The sequence below is a fragment of the Amphiprion ocellaris genome, chromosome 15 (genome assembly GCF_022539595.1).
Source record: "Amphiprion ocellaris isolate individual 3 ecotype Okinawa chromosome 15, ASM2253959v1, whole genome shotgun sequence".
NCBI lineage: Eukaryota > Metazoa > Chordata > Actinopteri > Pomacentridae > Amphiprion > Amphiprion ocellaris.
The window spans coordinates 4,413,722-4,436,117 of NC_072780.1; the positions used below are offsets into that span (position 1 = coordinate 4,413,722).

General features: G+C 40.5%; 1 protein-coding gene across 1 annotated transcript; it reads right to left on the reverse strand.

The window, feature by feature from the left end:
- Positions 1 to 5,204: 5,204 nt before the first annotated feature.
- Positions 5,205 to 22,358, reverse strand: snx27a (sorting nexin 27a). Its single transcript, XM_023271269.3, has 13 exons — positions 22,048 to 22,358; positions 18,855 to 19,080; positions 18,526 to 18,718; positions 18,238 to 18,302; positions 16,630 to 16,734; positions 16,465 to 16,543; positions 16,013 to 16,176; positions 13,822 to 13,911; positions 12,191 to 12,340; positions 11,799 to 11,927; positions 11,511 to 11,570; positions 11,296 to 11,344; positions 5,205 to 9,447 (listed from the first exon to the last, which is right to left on the reverse strand). Exons 1-13 carry the CDS (start codon positions 22,356 to 22,358, stop codon positions 9,377 to 9,379), a joined length of 1,692 nt encoding a protein of 563 aa, XP_023127037.1. The 3' UTR covers positions 5,205 to 9,376.
- Between the last annotated feature and the right edge of the window lie 38 nt (positions 22,359 to 22,396).

Sequence of the window (22,396 nt, forward strand, 5' to 3'; positions counted from 1 at the left end):
TAACTCCCTGTCTGACTGTAGATTGTTCACCATAAACACCCAAGTTAGAATTAATCACTGATTTCTAGACCACATCAGCAAGCAGTGGTGGAAGAAAAAGAAGAATAAATGATTCACTCCAAGTCCTTGATTCAAAATTATACTGAAAGCAGACTGTTGCTGTACGGCTGCACCTACAATTACAGCACAGCCATGGAAAAAAAGATTAGACCACCCTTGTTTTCTTCAATTTCTTGTTCATTTTGATGCCTGGTACAACTAAAGGTATATTACCTGAAGAATACAATGAACACGACAAAAAATGCAGCTGATTCCATAATACTTTATGTCCTCTTTGACATGCTTCAGCTTCATTGTATTCCAGGGTATATAAGAGGACATTTCATGTCATCAGCAGCACATGCAAAGGTCTAGAGTGGTTTCCTGCTGACATTCAAGCCTTAACACAACTCACAAGTTGTCAGCTCTCACATAATGCCTAAAACTAAAGAATTATGTGAAGCCACAAAGGCAGCCATCTTGGCACTGCTGGAAATTGGCATGAGTGAGAGACAGGTAGTGAAAAAACTGAAAATCTTCAAGACGACCGTTCATTACACCAAGAAAAAACAAGCCCAACATGGTTCTACCAAACTGCTAGCTGGTAGCAGCAGGAAACGTCTTTCTACCCACCAGATGACCGTCACTTATCCATTCCTGAGTCAGGAATCATCCTCAGACCTCCAAGGATCTTAAAAATGAGTGGGCACTGTAGAGAAATATGACTTGCTGGGCAAGGACAGTTGGAAACTGACTTCTTGAAGCTGGTCTGAAGTCACACAGAAGAAGCCCTTCATCAAGGAAAGGCAGAGGAAAGCTGGTTACTCTTTGCTGGGATCACAAGAATTGGACTGTTGATGATTGGGTTAAAGTTCTCTTCAGGGATGAATCCAGTTTTCAGTTGATGTCCACTCCAGCCAACTTACTGGTTAGGAGGAAGCCTGGAGAAGCTACAAACCAGACTGTCTGCCCCTACAGTAAAACATGGGGGTGGATCAGTGACCATCTGGGGTAGTTTCAGTCTGGGTGGAGCAGGGTAAATGAACCAGGTCATGTTCTTGAAAAGTCTTCATCAGCTGGAAGACCCTTTCTGGCTTCCAATGACTGGATTTTCCAACAAGACAATGCTAGTGTTGTTTTTGGCAGCCTGTTTTGATTTTAGTTTTAGTCTAGTCTTTGTGTCAAGCTGACATTTTAGTTTTTATTAGTTTTAGTCACGTTCATTCTCTTTTTTGTCTAGTCAAGTTTTAGTTGACTAAATGTCTGAGCATTTTAGTCTTATTTCAGTCAGAATAACCTATGACTATTTTCGTCTAGTTTTAGTCGACGAAAACTGATGACATTTTAGTCTAGTTTTAGTCAATGAAAATTATGATTTACTCTTTTTAGTAATGCAATTCTATTTAACCTAATCAATATAGTATAATTTCCTTGTATAGTATAGACAAAATCATTTTTTTCTTTTAGTCAAACCCATTTCACAAATTAAACATGGTTATCTCATTATTATATTATTGTTAACTTATAAACTCAAGAATATACTCACTCCAGACATGGAAGATGCTCTTTTTGCCCCGTTATTTTGTGGCCGCATTTCTCTCCGTCTTTTTCCACGACACATTCCGTTTTGTTTTCCACTTGTATGTAAACAAAGTATGTCCATATATCGCTTCTTCGTTTTCTCCCCAGCTGCCCGAAAGCTTGGGAACAGTGCCCTGCCATGATCCCACCGTAGATGCATCTAAATAATGCCGCGAGTGGAGATTGAGGAAGTGACGTCGCCTGCGTCAGCGCAGTGCGACGTCACAGCCTGGGGAACAGAAATACTGCAAAATAATAAACGCGACTAAACATTTGAATGTTATTTCGTCTCGTCTCGTTTTGGTCAACGAAAATGAATAGACATTTCAGCAGAGTTTTTATTTTGTAAACCGAATTTCGTCTCGTTTTTATTCGTCAACAATATTGTATTATATATTTTATTATAGTTATTATAGTTAGTTAGTTATTATCAAGAAAACCATGGAAAATGTCTGATATCAGCTCTTAAATCTTTCCAGTGAGTATTTGTGTGTTGATTTGCAGATCAGGTTAAATACAGCCAAAGGTTTGTTTTTAGACATTTTCAGCAGGAAAAACTCTTCTGATGAAAATCGAGTTTTAACATTTCCACATTTATATGCTTGGAAACATGTAATAAGCAACATAAAAAGTCGACACACTGGCTGAGCCTTTCCACCAACCGTCTCAAAAACATGGATTCGGATTTTAAACTTAAAGAATCAAGCTGTCAGTTTGCAGCGTGGAGCTTTCTGTGTCAAAATCTGTTTACCGCTCAATTGGCTAAATTATTCCAATATTACAACTCGCAATTGTGTAGCTTAAGAGTATTTGTGAAGTGTTTGAGCAGATGCAAGAAGCAGGGACTTCATAGATAGGAAAATTCTCAGATTTTAAACAGTGTAGAGCCACATCTAAACCATTTCAAGGCAGGAAGAGTTTATTTTCAAGGAAGAACTTCTGAGGATGCAACTTCAATACACAGAAATTAGTTTATAGGGGTGAAATCAACCAGACAGGGACTTGAAAGTAGCAGTCTCAAAGTCTCTAAGCGGTAATTGTAGAGGTGTATTTTTGAACCTGCTTTACCAGGGATCCAAACAGCGTCGTCTGTGTATTATAATGAGTCAGCTGGCAGTTAAATTCAAGGGCACCACACACCACAGCAAAAAAGGGAATAATGCCTTCTTAGATAAAGCAAAAAAACAGTTTGCTGCTTCACACACGGATGAATTGAGCCTGTTGCGATAGGGCGGCCTGCCTGCTTTGAGAGAAACATAACACGCGTCACTAACTGTATGCGACTTGTGAATGTTGTCACAGACATCCAGTTTTTGATCCTGTAAATGAAGGACTTCCATCAGTGGGCTCATTCTACCTATGTGCAGCCTCATTCTACCCATAGGTAGGTAGAATGAGGCTGCACATATGCAGCCTCATTTTGCAACAGACAGCCATTTATTTCAATAAAGTTTGTCAGCATGAAGCACATTATGATTATTACTAATGCTTGACTCTATGATTCTTGAGGTTAGAGGGAGCAATGCTGTGGTTATGGGGGTCAATATATGATTGCAGGACTTTTTGTACCATAGTTGACAGGTATCATAGTTGACATTTTTGCCATTTTCAGGCCTAAAATCAACATTTCTTATATTCTTACCAAACACCACATGGCATTTTTACAAAAAGATTCTTCTAATATTATATATACAATTGAGTAAAACTGAAATTGAAAGTTATTTCTAAAGATATTGTAGTAAACCTGCTGACATGCCATAAATCCACACTTGACTCACACACTACTTTATATTAAATAAGTCAGAAAGCCTTGGAGTCTTGCCAATCTTTTCTTCAGGAGGAAATGACATCATGTGGAGCAGGTCATGTGATCTGGAATTAACACACTTCCTTGAGAGGGGTTTTTGTAATGGGGAACTTAGTGGAAAATGATTTCTCAGACACAGATACAATTTGTTATTTTCCATCTAAAATTTGATATATTGCTAAAACAGAAATATCTGTCATGATTATCTCAACTTAATAAAAAGAACACAATCAAAACTATTTCTGAATAAGCTCATTTTCTTATTGTTTAGCTAATTAGAAGGTGGTTGTTATTAAATTGGGACGGTTATTTAGTTGACATTTTAGTGATATCCAGTCATTGTTTATTAATGTGATTGTTTTCATAATAAATTCTTCAGGAATTTGTAAAGACGTGATCATAATGAACATAAAAAAACACTAGTTTTTTAAAAAATGTATACAAGATATATCCCATGGACTTCAAAAGTCCCTCAATTATACACTGACCCATGGTTGCTCAAGTTGCTCATGTTGGCTACAGACAGTATATTTTTAAGGATATATAAGCTGACAGTATCAGTTCATATAATCTGAATAAGTGTTAAGGGTGAGCTAGCAGTCGAGCCTGATAGATTTTGTGTAATAACGACCTGCGAAGAAGAGACAAGAAAAATGGGAAGTGAGGGCAGGTGGTAAAGTCGGGGTGGCAGCCTGCAGTCAGCTACATGAGACAGCTCTAACAAGAGGAGTGTTTTCACCTCAGCACTGCCAATGCACAGCAGTTTATGGGCTTGGTTCCACCGGGTGCATTAGGAGGCCCTGCACTTTTGGTTTGAATAATGCCTCACCTCTGTCTCCCACCGCCTCCCCATGGACTGCAACAGTTCCTGTTTAGCACAGAGAACAACATTAGGATTTGTGCACCAACCAAATGCCACCGTGCCTGTGGACTTGTTATTAGCATGGCACCTGCCTCGGGAGCTGTGCAGCACTTCTCGCTTTTCCTACAAACCTGGGGCTATTTGCAGACAGGAAATGTGAACTTTTAAAAACAGCTGGACAATAAAACAGCAAGGAGGAGGACAAACACTGCGACAAAGCACAGTCTGTCATTTGTTTAGCTGCAAAAAAGTTGTGACATTACACTCTATTTTCCTCTTAAGCTACAGAAAGCTGTCATATCGGTTTCTTGTCACAATTAGGCCTCATTCATCCTTCAGGTTGTGCAGTGCAGCAGCATAGAGAAAAACAAAAACCACGTTCAGCTCGTTATCTCAGTCATTCTCTTACGAGTTTTGCTCTAAACTTAACATTTATCACCGTCTACTCACTATGAACCGCATTTGCATAAATACCACCCACACACGCTCAAATTACAGGGTTTATCTCTTCAGAAGCGCGACAGTTAAAATGAACCTTGAGATTGAATAACGGGAATGAAACTCTATCATCACCTTCTTTGGCAGCTCACAAGGGAGACACTCGATAGTTTTTCAGCACATTCTGACCGATGCAGGTTTAAAGAAATTAAAAGCTTATTAAGCACTCATCTTTTTTCCTTCAAGAAGTTAATTAGTCCCAGATGAGCAGTGCTGCAGTTTTATTGCTTTATGTCTTTATAGGTGGTCGGTCTTGACATTGGCGAAGTTTCATTGGACACGAAGAGAATCCATAAACTGATAAAAAAACAACCTGAGTGCTGTATCATTTTACGGCTTGTGGAGGTTAATTCAGATGACGGCCAATGTAAAGAAAACAATTTTACATCCCACGTAAATAAAAGCACATCAACAGCATTTTTCCCAATATATAACTTTATTTAAAATATTGTTACAATTTATTACTCTACACAACATTTTTAAAACTCTTTTCCTTTTTCTTATACTGGTTAGTAAACCTTCATGGGTGTTTTTAAGATATAAAACTCTCCATTTTTTTTAGCCTCAAGGTGTTAAAGTCTTTACACACTTAGTAGCATGAGACACCGCTTCGCTTTTAAACACCTTGTTTCATCGTGTTTATCTAATCCTCCGTACTTCCGCACACAAAATTCATGATCGATGGTGGCTCTAACATTGTACACTAGAATTTCCCCAATCTTTAAAATTTCTGTTTAAATAAATAAAGGTTCTGAGTTGGAGAAACAAGAGTGCATTTTTTTTTTTGTCAAAAGGATATTCTTTTTTCTTTTAAAACAACTATTTACAGGTTATGCTGAAGACAAACGAGGCTTAGGTTTGTAATTAATGTCGCCGCCTACTTGCCCGTCTTTCGAAGCAATGAACAGAAATTAATTACACGAAGGTGAACACTTTTTTAAACAGCACTTACATCCACCCTTCAGTTTAGTCATAGGTTGGACACGTCAGCTAAAAAAAAAAGAGAAAAGCCAGCAGCGAATGCGCTCTGAGCCAGATGAGCCAGATGTGCGTTCCAGAGGTTGACGGACATCGAGTGCTGAGGATGAGACTAACGCAGCGGGTCTGACTGAACCCAAAGTGTAAAAAAACCCAAAAAAGGGCGGCTGAGCAGCGTCACAAAAAGCCACTTCAGACACTGGAGTATGAGCCTTGTGAAATGCAGCAGAATTCAAATGAATAGTACAGACCTTACACAGTATCTGCCACTGAACGATGTCATGAAAACCAGTGCTGATTTGGCACGAGACTCAGAAAACCTGATGTGTTCCAAAAGCAACAGCATCATTTAGATCAGCATTTCAGTGGCGAACACATACTTTCTGAGCCCCATGTGTGGGCTTTTTTTTTTTACTGTCACCATCCAACATTCATTACATCTGCTAAGTCCTGCGTACAAATTCCATCTTCTTTGCATATATAATCCATCACTTACAGGCCCTGGCCGTCCAGAAACTCAAACACAAACACAGGTGGCCCACAGCACCGCACGCACTGGCAAACAAAAACTACCAAACACGAGCCAGCTGTACAAAGACGTGCTTCTTAACATTCCCGTCATCTCTTTGCTTTCACCTAAACACTGTTACTATGACATTTAGCTCAGCGACGGAGCGGCTGAAACGGACAACAACTGACAGCATCACACACCTGCCTGTGACTTAGACTGAGCATAAGATGGCACCTGGCGCAGACAAGACAAAACCAAACCACAAAAACATATTTAAAAAAAAAAAAAAAAACAGAAAGCAGCTTTCTAAAAGCCTATTCACAGCAGCACGAGCCACGGGGACAGAGAACAAACATCAAACAGTAAAAAACACTGCTTTGAATACATTATTGGGAGGAGTGAGTCAGTTGGCAGACAGGAATAAAAGGAACAGAGGCTGCACTGAGTGTGTTGAGCCAACGTGGTGCTGCCACGGCAACCGCATCCCCCTGTGATGATGGGAGACCAACCTGGAGAGAGTAAGGGCAGAGGACAGACGAGCCGGCACACACAAAATCGCAAAACCTCTATCTGTCTATCTCTCTACGTCTTAGAAAGAAAAAAAAAAGCATCTTGGTTGAACAGCTCCAATTCTTGTGTCATCCATCTCTAAATTGGCTATTACTTCGGCTGTCAAAATGACCACCCTGCAATCTGCACGTTGCATTTTCCTTCTCAATCCAGCTACTTGTGATGTGCTACCAGAGTGTGCTATGTATTGCTTTTAGCTGTAGTATGACTGAGCCCTGTCCTCAGAGACAGGAGCTGGATGACAAATACAATATCTTATGATGCTTCACTTGAAAATTTTCTCACAGAGTAGCAGGGAGATGTGTGTGAATGTGTGTGTGTTGTGCTGAAAAAGCGTGTGATTGGCTGTGAATGCTCGCTAGACAATAGGAGACGTTTCCCATTTGTCTCCATCTGTCTGGCGTCTCCGCTGCCATGCAGATACAAAATCCCATCTTCATTTGCTGGCTCTCGCACCGACAGCTCATCAGACACGTCCAATCAGAGCCTAAAAGCTTATCAGCAATGTCAATGATAAACACAGAGGACACGCTCGCACATGAGCGCGCTCCAAGGTAACCCGCTGAAAGCAAATTACGGCTTAACCTGGGCACGGAATAAACATCTTTTTACAACTAAAACCTCAGCTACAGCGAGAAAAAATAATGCTTAAGTGAAACTCTGTGCTCCAAAAGTTAGTGTGATTTAAAAAACAAAACATTGCTCTCGATTTCAGGTTTTTGGTGGCTGCCAAAAGGCGAGTGAAGCACAAGAATGAGTCAGGAATGAGTTGGCTGAGATAAACTCGTAGCCCTTACTGGGATAAACAAAACTATTGCATCGAGGTGAAACTGATATCAATAACCGTATGCCCACTGCCTCCATTCAAAGGATAGCTTTTTTTTGTCAGCATGTAAACCTGCTTTCTATGCATTCCAGGTGAGACAAACTCAACATCTAGAGATTAAAAAAAAAAGAAACACAATCAAATCTATAATCTCTAGGAGGAAAAAATACAAAATTCTGCACAGTAAACTGTAGATAAAACCATCTTAAATCACATATCATGAGCTCACGCACATAACTAATACTGTATCCATTCAGGTGCAGCAGGAGGCAGAGGACCGGCTGCATTGCTATGTATGCGGATAGCTGTGGTTGCAGTCACCATCTGCTTCCTGTTCAACACACACACACACATAGAAACACAAACACACACAAACACACACACCGTCTATCCTCCTGACTTGGTTAATGGACAATCTGCAGAGGAGTGATACTTTTTGGGTGAGTTACAGAGCCAGAGGGATCACTCTTTGAGAAGCTCTGAGAAGATTTCTATTTCTGCTCAAAACATACCACTGAGTGGGTCTTACGCTCTGCTGCTCCCTGCTGCCTGCTCAGAACATTGCAGCTCAGCAGACACAAAACCATCTCCTGTTCTGTCCTTAAATTCATTATCTGTCAGTAGGATTCGCCGTGCGTAAGGTGTGACGTTTCAGAAAACATTTACGCTTTGGTCAATCAACCTTTTTTTGTTCAAAAGACTATTCCCGCACAGCGCTAAACGAATGAGGAAGCCTTCCTCCTCTCAACTTACAACCTCTGCAAAATCACCACAATAAAACACTTGCGAGGGGAATAAATATCCATTCTGACATTAATGGCCGACTGCCAACAGACGTTGCTCGGTAGCGTGGATTAGACCAGAAGACAAGATGAAAAACGGAGATCAGTTAGAGCAGCTTGAACGTAATTCAGTTAGCATTTCACCGTGTTAGATCAAGAAACCAATTATTTTAGCTCTTATATTAATCTATATTTTATCAGAAGTAAGATTGTTAGACATACAAACAATTATGAACACAACTCCAACATCTGTTTCCGTTTAGTTACATTTGTGCTGCCTGTGTTTTCTGACGCAGACAGGATACTTATGACCCCAGAGACAGAAAACATCCTTCTTGTGTTAATGTCCAGCATCAGTGTAAAGCATGATTCTGCTTTCATCCATTATCACCAACTGTGGAGGGGGCGAAAACCCCATTCTTCTGTATCCTCCCTTCTTATTTTCCTCCCAGTTCAGTTCAGCTCAGCAGGTAAGGCCAACGCTGCGGGGTTTGGACCGAGCGTTGGACGAACTGAATCCCATCCCAGGAGTCAGCTCTTGGGTGAAGTGGCGTTTCATTGAGGTGCTCCCTTTTGGTAAGCTTGAGCTTTCACACACTGTAATGATTCGTCACATCTCCTGCTCCACATCACCGGGCAGACGCATGGAAGGAAAACAACAGATACACTATGGAGATCTAGTAAATGACATGAAACCTGACTGCTTTTCCTTCGTTGCTCTTCTTACTGGGTGCGTCCCTGGGTTCGGTTAGGTGTGACTACTCCAATTTCCCAAAAAAAAATCGATCGCGTCCAGTTTGTTTTCGGGGCAGGGATTCGCCTCAGTCTGTCGCTCAGTCCTGTGTTTTGTCGATGGGCGCTCTCTGGGGCGGCTGTGATAATGCAAGTGGACCAGTTCTAGTTCAAGTGATGACAAACGGTTTTAGGAAGTTGCAATCTCCCCCCCTAGGTGGCGCCATCCCTTCTGCTGTGTCTCCAGAGGAGGAAGAAACTCTGGAACACAGAGACACGGTTCAGGGGGAACATGTTGGATTGATTTGTCTTGTTTTCACACATCATGTAACTCATGAAGACGCTGCCACAACACAGATCAGTGTCATTAGGACAGTGTGCATAAATTATTGGGGTCAATATATAATTGAGGGACTTTTTGTACCATAGCTGACAGGTGTCATAGTCGATATTTTTGCTGTTTTCAGGCCCAAAATCAACATGGGCGCCTATAACCAAACACCACATGGCTTTTTACAGAAAGATTCTTCTAAATATTATATTTATAATTGAGTAAAATTGAAAGTTATTTCTAAAGATATTGTAGTAAACCTGTTGACATGCCATAAATCCACACATGACACACACTATTTTATATGAAATAACTCAGAAAGCCTCGGAGTCTGGCCAGTCTTTTCTTCAGGAGGAAATGACATCATGTGGAGCAGGTCATGTGATCTGGAATTAACACACTTCCTTGAGAGGTGTTTTTGTAATGGGGAACTTAGTTCAAAGTGATTTCTGGGACACAGATACAATTAGTTATTTTCCATGTAAAATTTGATATATTGCTAAAAAAGAAATATCTGTCATGATTATCTCAACTTAATAAAAAGAACACGATCAAAACTATTTTTGAATGAGCTCATTTTATTATTGTTTAGCTAATTAGAAGATGGTTGTTATTAAATTGGGACCTTTATTTACTTGGCATTTTAGTGATATTCAGTCAATTTTTTATTAATAAGTGATTGTTTCCATAATGAAAAGTTACGGAATTTGTAAAGACATGATCATAATAAACATAAAAAACTTTTTTTTTTTTTTTTTAAATTTAATAAAAATGTATGCAAGATATATCCAATGGACAGAAAAAGTCCCTCAATTATATACTGACCCATATACACAGCCTGCATTTCAGCTGAGTCACTAATGGCTTTGAGTTGCATCAAGGATTGCATAATTTCTAGTTTTTACAGAATGTAGTTAACAAAAATGGCTTATTTTAGTGCATTTTTAAATTAGAAATGTAGAATAAAAGGATTATAATGAAATATGATGGAACTACACATCAGTCATATATATATATTGACCCATTGACTATTATTATTATTATCATCGAAGTCCCTCTGTAGCATTCCTTCGCCTCACATGTTCTCAACTTTCTGGCTGCTCCTTATTTGGCTCTGTTCCTGTAACTCCAAAGCTTTCTCAGTAATCCTCCTTCCTTACAGTAGCTCGTCCACATGCTTACATTGTTGACTGTGTGACGTCTCACATGCGGCGCTGATAACGAGTCACATGTCAACACATCTTTGCCTTGTTCCCTGTACGCATAAACACACCAGTATGCATCTCCTCACAGCAATCTGATGAAACGGCAGGAGAATTTACTCTCAGGTGCTTTTTTTCTGCTTTGTAGTTTAGCTTTTAGTTCCTCATAAGCAGATTTAGAAACCACATAAAAAAAAACATTTAACCTGTGCAAGCATATTTCAACACATCTTTTGGTAATTCACTGAACTATGCATACTTTTACATATTTTTGTCTTTAATGTATAGAAATTAAAAAACACAGCGTACTTGAAATTTTCTCCCTGCTCTTGACATTTTAGGTTTCGTTAGATGGGAATTTTTTTTGAATAATTCATGGTGCTTGATGAGCGCCATCAATCAAAGCACCACTCAGCAGCATATCTGGATACTACATATTTCTGTAAGTTTTCCCCAGATAAAAATCTAGCCTCTAACCTTTCAGTGCTGATGTTTACCAACTGTGTTGCAGAGAATATGTTCTCTTTGAATTTAGGACAGAAACAGTGTGTGAGCTGCTTGCTGCTTGCTGCTTACCGTTGTTACTGCAGTTTTTGTTGTCTTTATCAGATGCCTCTTCCTCCACCTGAGGGCAGAGAAATCAACACACAAGTGATAGAAAACTAATCATTTTAAAGAAAAGGCTTTCAGGTCTGTCAAGAAAAGCGTGAGAACAGGCTAAGTTTAGACATTCAGAGCTGGCATGGAGTCATACGCTCACAAGAATGAAAGAGGAAAGGAGTGGTCTTTACCTGTTTCCTCCACTTCAGCTCACAAAAGACCCGCTCAAAGCACTCATGCATGTAGTTAAACTAGGAGGGGGATAAAAGCAGACAGAATTGCTACACAGCTTCCAAAACGACTACAAACACAATAAGCATTGTGTAAATGTGGGCCTTTATAAGCTGTCTTTGCTTCTTCTTACTAAAACTTTGACAACATGTGAAGGCATTGATTACTAAGAAGATTCACTGTAAAACCCATAAACACAATAAAAGCCTACATTAATGTCACAGACAGGCAGATGTATGCTCACTTACATATGGGGTGAAGATTTTGACCCAGCGAGGTTTCTTTTCTCCTCTGGCGTACTCGAAGCAGAAAGCCATCCCCTCCTCATCAGTGTCCCAACGCTGCATCTCCGCCCACTCAAAAGCTATAACCTGGTTCTGAGGAAGAGCGCAAAGAGTACTTTAACTCAGTGCATATGTATGCCTAGAAATGTTGAGCTTAATGTTGTTTTCCGTAAGTATTTGCAGAATCTCCTGGAGGATAACGGCAATGAAAAGGCAATAATTTGAATTTTACATAAATTAATAAATATATAATGGAAGACTGATATTTTTATTGAATGGTAAAAAAACACAAGGCATCAAAAAGTGATGAGCTGGATCTTTAACTGTATTTTAGACTAATGCAGACAGATGCTGACCTCCAGCGTGCCGTCCTCGGTGCAAGCGTGCAGCTTGAAATGATGGATGCTGATCGCTGTGATGACGTGGCCCTTCCTCCGGGAGTCACAGGAGCAGTGGGGGAAGGCCACCTCGTTGTAGCCCTCACATGTTCGCAGTAGGCTCAGGTACTAGTGGGCATCACAGAGCACAAATATCAGCCAATGTTACTTTAGTAATTAAGTTAAGGCAAACTAAGGAAACATTTGATGCACTAAAACAGTGCTGCGACTAGAACTCTCAGCCTCCAACAACTGCATTACTGTACTGAAAGCTAGGGCTGGTCTGAATAGAAATTTCTGGGCTTCGGATATTTGGGCCAAATTATTGGCGCAAATATCCGAAGCCATTCAAAAAAACTCAAATACAAACAAATTCAAATACAAATTAAATACCAATTTAGAAAATGACACATTTACTTGATGAATTATATTATATTAACAATATTGACCTCATCCTCTTTTATATCGTCTTCTATATAGCATTCAAAAAAATCACCTGTACATAATGCTCTCTGCAATTTTTGCACTGTGTTTTCTGTGATTTATTCTTGTACTGCCTTTATAATTTTTCTTTTGGAGCTGTTGTAAAGGTGAACTTTCCCCACTGTGGGATCAATAAAGTTTATCTTATCTTATAATATTTATATATAAAATATAAATAAGACAGGCAGTGCAAAAATATTAAAACAGTGGCATATATTTACAAGTGCAGACATTTCTAGAAAACAAATGTAAACAACAGAAGTAGTGCAATGAAACAGTGGCATAAATTTACAAGAACGGACATTTTCCAGGAAGATGAGCATATCTACATTTTCGGGGAAGACTGAACTCCTGGTTTTGTTCACAATGTAGCCAGCCTTCGAGAAAATGCACTCCGAGGGGTTGGAAGTGGCCAGAATGGACAAGCGGTATTTGGGGATATTTCAGATCCGAGTATTCAGATCTCAAGATTAATATTCGGATACCACCACAACGACCGACTATTTGGATATTTGGGTCCAGCCCTACTAAAAATCTGGCATAAACTTTTAATCTATGAGAAATGTGTTCCTGCTGCATTTGGGCTGATGGAGCAGTGACTGAACAGACTCTGTTGTGGGAACGCATAGAGGTTGCAGCTGTTAAGCTGTGAAAACAGACTGAACTTTTAATTTTTCAATTTTAAAACACAAACCAATGAAGCAATGTCCTCTTGGAGTCATGCCTTGGATGAATCATGTTTTTTATACGCATGAAGCCAGATATTGCCTAACATTTAGTACAAATGAAGTCCTCATAAAAGAATGTTGCTTTAACTTTCCTCTTACTGAAGCTGCCTTTTAAAAGCTTGGAAACGCTGTAGTGGGTAGCTGTAGGTGGAGACTGAATTTGCACACAAAAGCACTCACTTATGCCACTTTCAGTTAATCTTCCACAAACATTGATGCAAACTCAATGGCTTTATCTCCATTTACACCACACAGTGCTGTAATATGAAGCGTGAAAGGGTTCCTGACTTTTCTGTCCATTTTCATTTGGTAGTGTTTTGGTGATGGCTCTGGTAAGCGGGCAAAAAGTGCAGTCATCCCAATCCCCTCCCCGAACAAAGACTGGTCTGTGGTACTGACCGTGGCCATCTTGCGCTGCTCTGCCAGTTTCTGCAGCTGGTAGGATTTGTCCTCTGTTTTTATGAATCCCTTTTTCACATCATCCAGTGCCTGGACAGACAGGGAGAGGGGATGGAGGATTAGAGGGTGCCATGAAGAGATACATTTATCACTCGAGGACACAGAGAAGAAAGTGTTACACATTTAAGTAATGTAGCAAAGGACATTCTTATTCAAGTAACGAGTGCAAACAATGACAGCAATGACCTCCTGTGTACATGTTAAAGCAGCTACAGCCAATATTTTTATAACCCCAATAACAGCCAATAATGAGAAACCAATGCGACACTACAAAAGGGGCCACTCATGGTGATTAACCCGCAGAGAGTAGCGTGTTTCTACTTTTCAGATGTTTTTAATGAGTTTCAGCTCATTGATTAGCTACCTGGCCAACGACTTTAGTGTTTTGGTTCGCTCTCATTGCTCTCATAGTGGAATTTCTGGCCACAGCAGGGAGCTGTTAACAGCAAAAAAAAAAAAAAAGGACTCAAAAATCCAGAGTTCGCTACCTGCTCAGCATAAAACAGCAGACAGTCACAAATAGCGACCAGCTGGAGAACAGAATGTGGTATTTAGCAGCTGAAGAGAGCTGAGAGAGGGAATATCGGAGTTACATTTGCCAGGTGTCTAGAAACACTATCCAGAATGAATAATAATGTTACTCTGTCACTGCTGACAGTGTTAAAGCAGCTGTGCGCCAATATAAGGACAATATCAGCTTAGTAGGTAATGATATGTCACAACTTTGTCTGCCAGAGAGGGCCCAAAAAAAATCCAACAAGAAATCCTAGGTTATTTTAGGTTTCTATATTTTGGACAAGTTTGTGTTTATGCTGTCAAATTTATTTTAATAGGCCACTGCTGAACCTTACATGCTTAAAATGCTTCAAGTTGTGACCTTCACTGGTCAGTGGTCAGCCTGCGGCCTGTTACTGCAGCTAATTTTAGTGAATTCAAATTAGAGGATTGTTTTTTCCCCAGTTCATCCTTTCTACACTAAAAACCGTGGACGCCTTTCACTGGCTTCTCAAATATCATAGTTCTCTCATTTCCTGATAACATACATTAAGTGATGACCTTTTAAAGGAACAGACTCTTTGTTTTACATTCACAATGTCATTTGTGGGACTGTTTGGCAGTAGGTTGCCATTTTGTTTAGACTGTGACTTTTGTACCTCGTTAAATGCATGTAAGGGCTCAGGACTGTAAGAAAAAGAACCGTAAAACTTATAGAATTATTTGCCAGCTCTTTTTTCACATGGAAATAGTCACAGAGTCTGATATTGCTAGTTTAAAAGTCAGTGCCTGTTTTTCTTTAATAGTTCTTGAAATGTTGTTGTTCAGCCTCAAAGTTAAATGTACAAAAAACCTGTTGAAAGTGGACAAAAAGACAGTTGTTGTACATTAAATGTCTAGGATGCATTTGATATATTGAGCTAAAACTTTACAGATACCAGTTAAAACATCAAAAGTTTATGATAAAAAAGAATCAGTGGAGGTGGATGTAAATAAAACACCATAAGGAAAATGTAATGATTAAGCTTTTTAAAACAGTCGAACAAGACAACACTTAACAGTGCATAAGCTACAACTTCATTAAAAAACCAAAAAAAGTAAGTTCATGGTTATGAAGCTCAAACCAGGATATTCAGCCTGCTCACTACAGCAGCACACTAAAGTGTAAAGACAAAGCCAAACCAAAGAACCTTCTTCAGTTGACTTTAGAGTCAGCCTTACATTAAAAGTGTTATATTTGGTTTAATCAAACAGGCATCAGTCCCCTGCAATCCTCAACTGGATAACGCTGGTATGGCTGATGGATTGATGATATTGCATGTTGTGTTTAATGTCTAGGTAAAGCTGGATAACATAACAAATATCATTGCTCATGCATGAGTGTGTTTCCACTGACTGAAAGCAGATTTCTACAGGATTTATTAAATACATGAAGACCTGGAAGTTTCCAGTAAACCACTATGAACAGTTGAGAGTAAAAGAGAAGAGTATTACGGTACATTTTCCCAAATATGTCAGAAATTAACCATCACCACAAGTGAGTATATGAATTCTTGAAGAAAAACACCTAGAGGATCAAACTTTGGGCTGAGTTCCCTGAAGTCCAAAGCAAGCGGGATTCAATTACTGTTATTACCTGGTGAAAGCAGTAGTGCAGCGCCAGCGGGTTGTCTCTGAGCAACTCCTCCTCCTGGAAGCTGAACAACCATTTGCGGAGTGCTAAGCAAGTCCCCGGCACTGCCGACGTGTAATTCTGCACATAAAGCTTGTGGGGAAACTCATTAGGCGCCAGCTTCCGGACTGTAACACAAAAAGACGTGAGGAGTGATGAGGGGGATGAGGAACAGGTAGAGCCGCTAAATAAGTAATTAACTGTAACCTACACCAAATTACCTGCCCTTGTAGTCCAAAATTACACACATACCCTTTGGCCCAATAAATTAAACTCACCACCTGGGTTATGCAAGTCTGTATATAGAAAACTAGCGGCCATGTGATAAACTCACCCCAGAGAAAGCTTTAAATAAACACAAGAGGATGTGAAAATGCTCTGAAAAATTTCCCAGTGAAACACAATACAGTTCTTACCGAAGGAGTGGTTGATGACTTCAAAAAGGGCAAAGTAGCTCGCCATAATACTGTCCATTCCGACCTTTAACACTAATGCCTACAGAAGAGAAATAGAGAGTGTTATGTATCTACCAGCACACACAATCACAACAGAATCATCCCAGCAGCTGTCTGTAGTCTCACCTGGTACACCTGATCTGTGGTGCTGTTCTTACGGACTCTGACAGAGATCGTAGTCTTGTCTGGCAGCGCTATCCGCAGCTCTACATCTGTCACTCCGTTGTAGTTCTATACAGTGAAGTAGAACATAATGAGAACAGCTGCAGAGTCACATTTGCCCCTGTGGATTAAACAGTTTGCACTTGTGTTTGTGCTGAGTAACTACGAAGTTCCTCCAGATTAAAAACCAAAAACCAACAAGCCACAACCAAACCACAACCACTATCTGTAAGAAGTCCTAATCCTCAAACTTGTGTTTCTTTAAATGTGGAATTAAAAGGGGAGTATTGTAAAACACTAGCAAGGCAAAGGTTGACTCACTTTAAGACTGGCAGGTACAACTACCAACTGCTGCCTTAAAGCAACAAAGCCCAAATACCACAACTGATGATGCTTGTTTGGCGCAAACAGCATACTTTCTATTCTTAAATTAGACCAGTGGAGGGTAAATAAACACATTCTAGGGCTGCTACCACAGAGTCTGGGGGTCAGGTTGGCAGCAATGACAAGCGAATAAAGCCTTACCTTTGTTACCTCAATTTTCATCTTTAATCAAATTGAAAAATGAGATGAAAATTAATGTCAACTATTAATTCTATCACTTAGTTTAAAGAAAAGATCATATTTAATTTTGTCATTATCAGGTTTCGAGAAACAGACTCGGTTAAAGCCCGTTTATGAGGGAAAAGATGTATCACTCTGTTACACTGCTGTGCACTCAGAGGAGTGTTTCTGTACTACACTCCAACTTAGTGAGGATTTTTAACACTCAGGGTCAACTTAGAAAACCCTGACTTGGGGACAGCCCTAATACATTCATTACACATTCTCGTTGGACATTTTAGGTAGGCATGAATCTTCCCTGCAGGAACCGTGACTTCTTTCAGGGGTGTTTTTGCATGAGAAGAAAGTACCTACAAAGAAATAGGTACTTCTGAGACAAACTGAAACATGCTAAACTCAAAGGGGACAATAAGTGCCAAGTTTCTCTCTTGGCTAACAACAATGTGAAATCCACTATATAGGCTAACAAAATAAGTCTCCGTTATTCTTCTACCTCACAGAACTGGAAATACGTCCACTAGATACCATTTGTTGTTGTTTTGGTTCACTCAGAGCTACACATTGCGGTCAAAGGTGTCGGAACCTACACGGCAACAGGAAAAAAACGGCTCAAAGCTTTTCCTGCTCCTACGAATGTTTGCAACACCTTTCATCTGTCGTGGCGTGACGCAGTAGAAAGTCGGCCTATTATTGTATTACATTTCGCACGATTATTTTAAAATATGGGACATTAGTTGTGTAAATTCTTAGTGTCAGGGACTCAAATTGGTAAAATAAAAGATCTAACAGGGAAAACCATGTCAGAGAACATAAACAAAAACTGAGGTGCAGATTCCCTGCCAAAAGTTGGGCACTGAAGAGAAGTTTGAGGAAAAAAGCAACAACAATAAACTCCACTTTCCAGACACAAAAGCAGAACTTTTCAAAACAAAAGAAAAATCACATATAAAGAACTAAATCCAATTCTAGTGCAATCTATATCAGTATACCTACATATGAGCTACATACCTCATCTGATTCAGAGAGAAACTCCTGCATGATGTCACTCTCCCCAATCACCCGCACAGAGCACACTGGAGACAAATATAGAAAACGATGGCGCAAAATGAGGGAGGTCAAATAAACAAAGGGCAGCAAAATGCCGCTGTTTGGATCCAGTGTTCACATTTACATTGTTTTCCATGTACATTATGAAGCTGACCACAGCATGGTGTCTAACCATTTGATATCTGCACATGCATTTAGTTCTGGTGTAAAAAAGCTTTACATGCTAGTAATCTGTCCCATTTAGCATACCTCGCTCGAGATATTCCTCCAGGCCTCTACGGCGTGCGTCCAGCTGCTGTTCGGAGAGGGAGAAGGGCCATTTACCGGGAAGCTTTGGGAAGTTGAAGTTTGAAAATTCCCTCTTCAGGTTCTGGTGCAGGATGGCAAACTCTCGGTAGCGTTTTGAGCACAGCTGTCTGCCTGACATATACACGTTGTACACCTACGGGAATGAAACAAACAGATACAGCATTAGAGAAAATCAAGTTTAGCTGATAACTACACAGTAAAAAAAAAAAAATGTTTCTACCAATCAAGAAAAAGTGTTAAAGGCAGCCTCAAGGTAAATCAGCACTCACCACAAACCTCTCGGAGTGCTGTTCTACATGCTTATATGTGGGAATAGAAATGGGCACCGCCTGCTTGTCGCTGTAGTCGTAGTTGGGTTGGATATCCTCTCCTCCTTCCAACCCGTCGGCCTCCTGAGCTGGAACAGACAGCACAGCCAGAACCAGCTCCTTCTCCCCAGCACGGATCAGGTCCACCACCTGCTTATGGGTCGCACCTTCGACGCTCACCCCATTGCTAGAACAAAACCAGAGCAACAGAAAGATGGAGAAAGAATGGAGGGAGAGGCACAAAGAAAGTTACCAAAGAGTTCAGAATTTGTAATTTCCCCATTGTTTCTCCACACAATCGGTCCGTTTCAAAATGTCAGTTCATTCAGCTCTCCACACACAAAGGAAGAATCAAGCATTTAGCACAGAGCTGAGCACAGCTGGACTGCTTCTTTATGAAATTAGTGCAGCACATATAATTATAAATGGAGGTCTGATGTAAATAATAATTCCGAAAGCACTGATCTAAATATTTCTCAACTCCAATACACCAATTCAGAGCATCTTCTGACATCAAACACCAACCTGATATACTTTTTTTCACAAATCTATAATCCAGTGAGCCCTGAGTTTTATCTAAAGCAACCTGAAAAATGGAGCTGTCAGCTACACAATGAATGCAACTGTGCATCCATGACTGCCATAATTAACAAAAGCATTAATAACACTGATTTTATTATTGCTGCAGATATGTTTCCTGTACTTTGTCCTGTTATATTGTGTGGTAATATCAGTGCATTGTCCTCCACTGATTAACACAATGCTGCCAGTGCTGAGTAACCAGGTCAGCTCTAATGTCCCTTCCTTTTGGTGCCGAGAGACACCTCCCTTCTTGGCTTTGCCGAGGCCAGATGGCATCAGCATCAGGTGTCTCTGCTAATCTTCCTATGAGGCACAGTGGGAGAGACACAGGAAAGCAAGGGACAAGTGAGAGCATGAGCGCAGGTCTGTCCATTTCATGCCATGCCTCTATTCTGGTTTATAGATGCACATCTGTGTAGTATCATGGATCAAAATGGGAAATCAAACAAATGAAGGGAGGCCTGTGGAAGATAAAGACAAAGGTGGAGGATGGGGAGAGCTGGTTTGTTGTGGGAACAGATATTGATATTGATGTGACAGAATTCCTCCGAGTTGTTCAGCTGAACAGCAAAATTGGGGGTAGGAGGGGATCAAAGAGGTGAAGATAAAGGGGAGAAGTTTTGGTTTCAACACTACTCTAATCCCATCATCCTCTTGTTAGACAAAACAGAAACACAGCAATGTCTGTCAGGCAGGTGTCTCAGTAATGAAGAGTAGGATGTGAATTAGGCTAAGCTAGAAATGAAATCACTGAAGTAGTGCTGTGACTATATGTGCAGTGAATGTTTTGATAAAGTACATTTAGTCTGTAAAAGTATACAAACACTGACAAATCATCAAAGCATAAAGTGCATCTGAAAAACGGTAAACAGCAAACAACCAAGCAAGAAATTAATATGAGATAAGCAAGCAAATTTTCACATCTTTGTGTCTTAACGGTTTGATAATACTTTCACGAAATATTTTATCTTTCATCAAGCTCATAAAAAATAATAAGCTGCTAATTGTGCCAAAGAACAAAACTGATGAAGGCAATTGATCCACTAATATCACCACAGTGAAACCTAACAGAACGTGAGAAATTATTGTCTCCTTCAAATACACAAAAGCAAAGCAAGGTCATATTCTCATTCCACTTTCTTTGTGTATTATTAAGGTAGACTTTGAAAATCTCACGATCTCCACAAACTAAACTCAGGCAATAAATACCAGATGACAACTGGTTATCACGAGCAGATTGTTGCCTGAAAAATCTCTGAAGCAAAATGCTGCCATGACACGTTTCACTGAACAATTCTTGTGAGTATCTGCAAAACAGTCAAACTGGTTAATAAGTCACATGATAAGTATTGGTCATGTCATATGACTGCACAGAGGGATTTAACTGTTGAAATGACAAAAACACACGCTTGGCAGAAGCAAGCTGATGCCTCAGCAAGTAGAAGTAAAACCAGTGTTCCTTGTTTTCTGTTTCTGTTCTTCGTAGACATGTTTTCACTGTTCAAATTTAATGCTGAGTTAAAGCTTATCTGCTAAGCCATAGATTCACATGGTCTTCCAGGAAACATAAGGAACTGCATGAACTGCACACATGTATTTACTATGAACATTTAGTTCATTTTACACATTCCAGCATTCGCTCCTTTTCAGGGTCAATGCTTACAGCCCTGGAGGGAGGTTGAATCATACAGTATGGCATTACTAGAAGTCCACATGTCAACAAATATGAGCAGACTGAGGCTCTCAGAATACATTTTCAATTGGATTTTCTTATTTTATACATTCATGTGCTAAGAGTTCAAGGCCAGTGGACCTTTTTTTTAAACCAGTTATGTTCTTTAGGGAAAGACTGACAGCATATTTGCCCCCTGATTGTTCCCTGCAGCACTGATCTACATCAGGTCTCCAGGATCCAGGCATGTATACCAAAACCACTCAAGGGCACCGGCACTGATAAAGAGGATAACCCAGAGACAGCATCTACAACTGTCCCGTGTAAACAACTGGCCGGCTGCAGTGAAGGCTAGTCACTGAACGGTCTTCTCCAGGACAAGAAGCCCCCACTCTCCCCACATGATGCTGAATTTGAGTGACAACACTGCCATCCATTCGGTTCAGGGTCAAAACACATATCGCCATTATACCGCATATGACAACGCAATGTCAGCCAGACTGTGGTTTCAATTTCGCCCTCACAATCACGCCGAAGCAGCCACTGCGCAAGGAGCTAGCCAAACACATTAGCTACCTGGCTCACTAGCTTGCTAAAGCTAATCAACATGCACAGGCTGTTGTCCAACTTATGTAAGCTGGTTAGCTTTCCAGTTAACTCAGCGCTAGCTTGGTGCAGCTACATCCCTAAATGTTTAGTTGGTGTGTTAGCTGAACAATTAACTAACTAGCTAGTTAAACGGCTACTTCTGTTTTCACAACACACAACCGAGGGAGTGTTATACCCTGAAGGAGGCTAATGTAAACGCGTGTTTGATATTGGTTCCACTCAGGCTAAACTGGGAAGCTAGCCGTACTTGCTAACTCCAGGGGCTAATTGGACGGATAGAGGCTGACTTACACCTCCAGGATCCTGTCGCCTTTTGCTATCCCCGCTCGGTCTGCAGCACCTCCGGGCAACACGGCGCTGACATGCTGGAGAGGAGCGTACAGTTCCCCGTTGATGCTCCGAAGCTGTCCTCCTTCGCTGACTTGACCGCGGACGTTGAAACCGTAGCCGGACTCCGACTTGACGATCCTCACCACCCTCGGACCTGACGTTACCGTGGCTGCGGTCTGGCCCGCGGAGACCGCCGCCGAGCCCACGATCGGACCGTTACGGGACGCTGAAGGGAGAGCCGGTCGAGTTTCATCGTCTCCTACATCCGCCATCTTATTCGCAGGAGCTAGCCCCCCTCCAGTCGGTGTGT

Excerpts from the sequence above, each read along its gene's own strand:
- snx27a (XM_023271269.3), bottom strand. The coding sequence starts at position 22,358 with ATGGCGGATGTAGGAGACGATGAAACTCGACCGGCTCTCCCTTCAGCG. Across the intron at positions 16,544-16,629 it reads CCACAGATCAGGTGTACCAG|GCATTAGTGTTAAAGGTCGG; the intron begins GTGAGACTACAG and ends TCTCTTCTGTAG. Across the intron at positions 16,177-16,464 it reads AGTCATCAACCACTCCTTCG|TCCGGAAGCTGGCGCCTAAT; the intron begins GTAAGAACTGTA and ends TTTGTGTTACAG.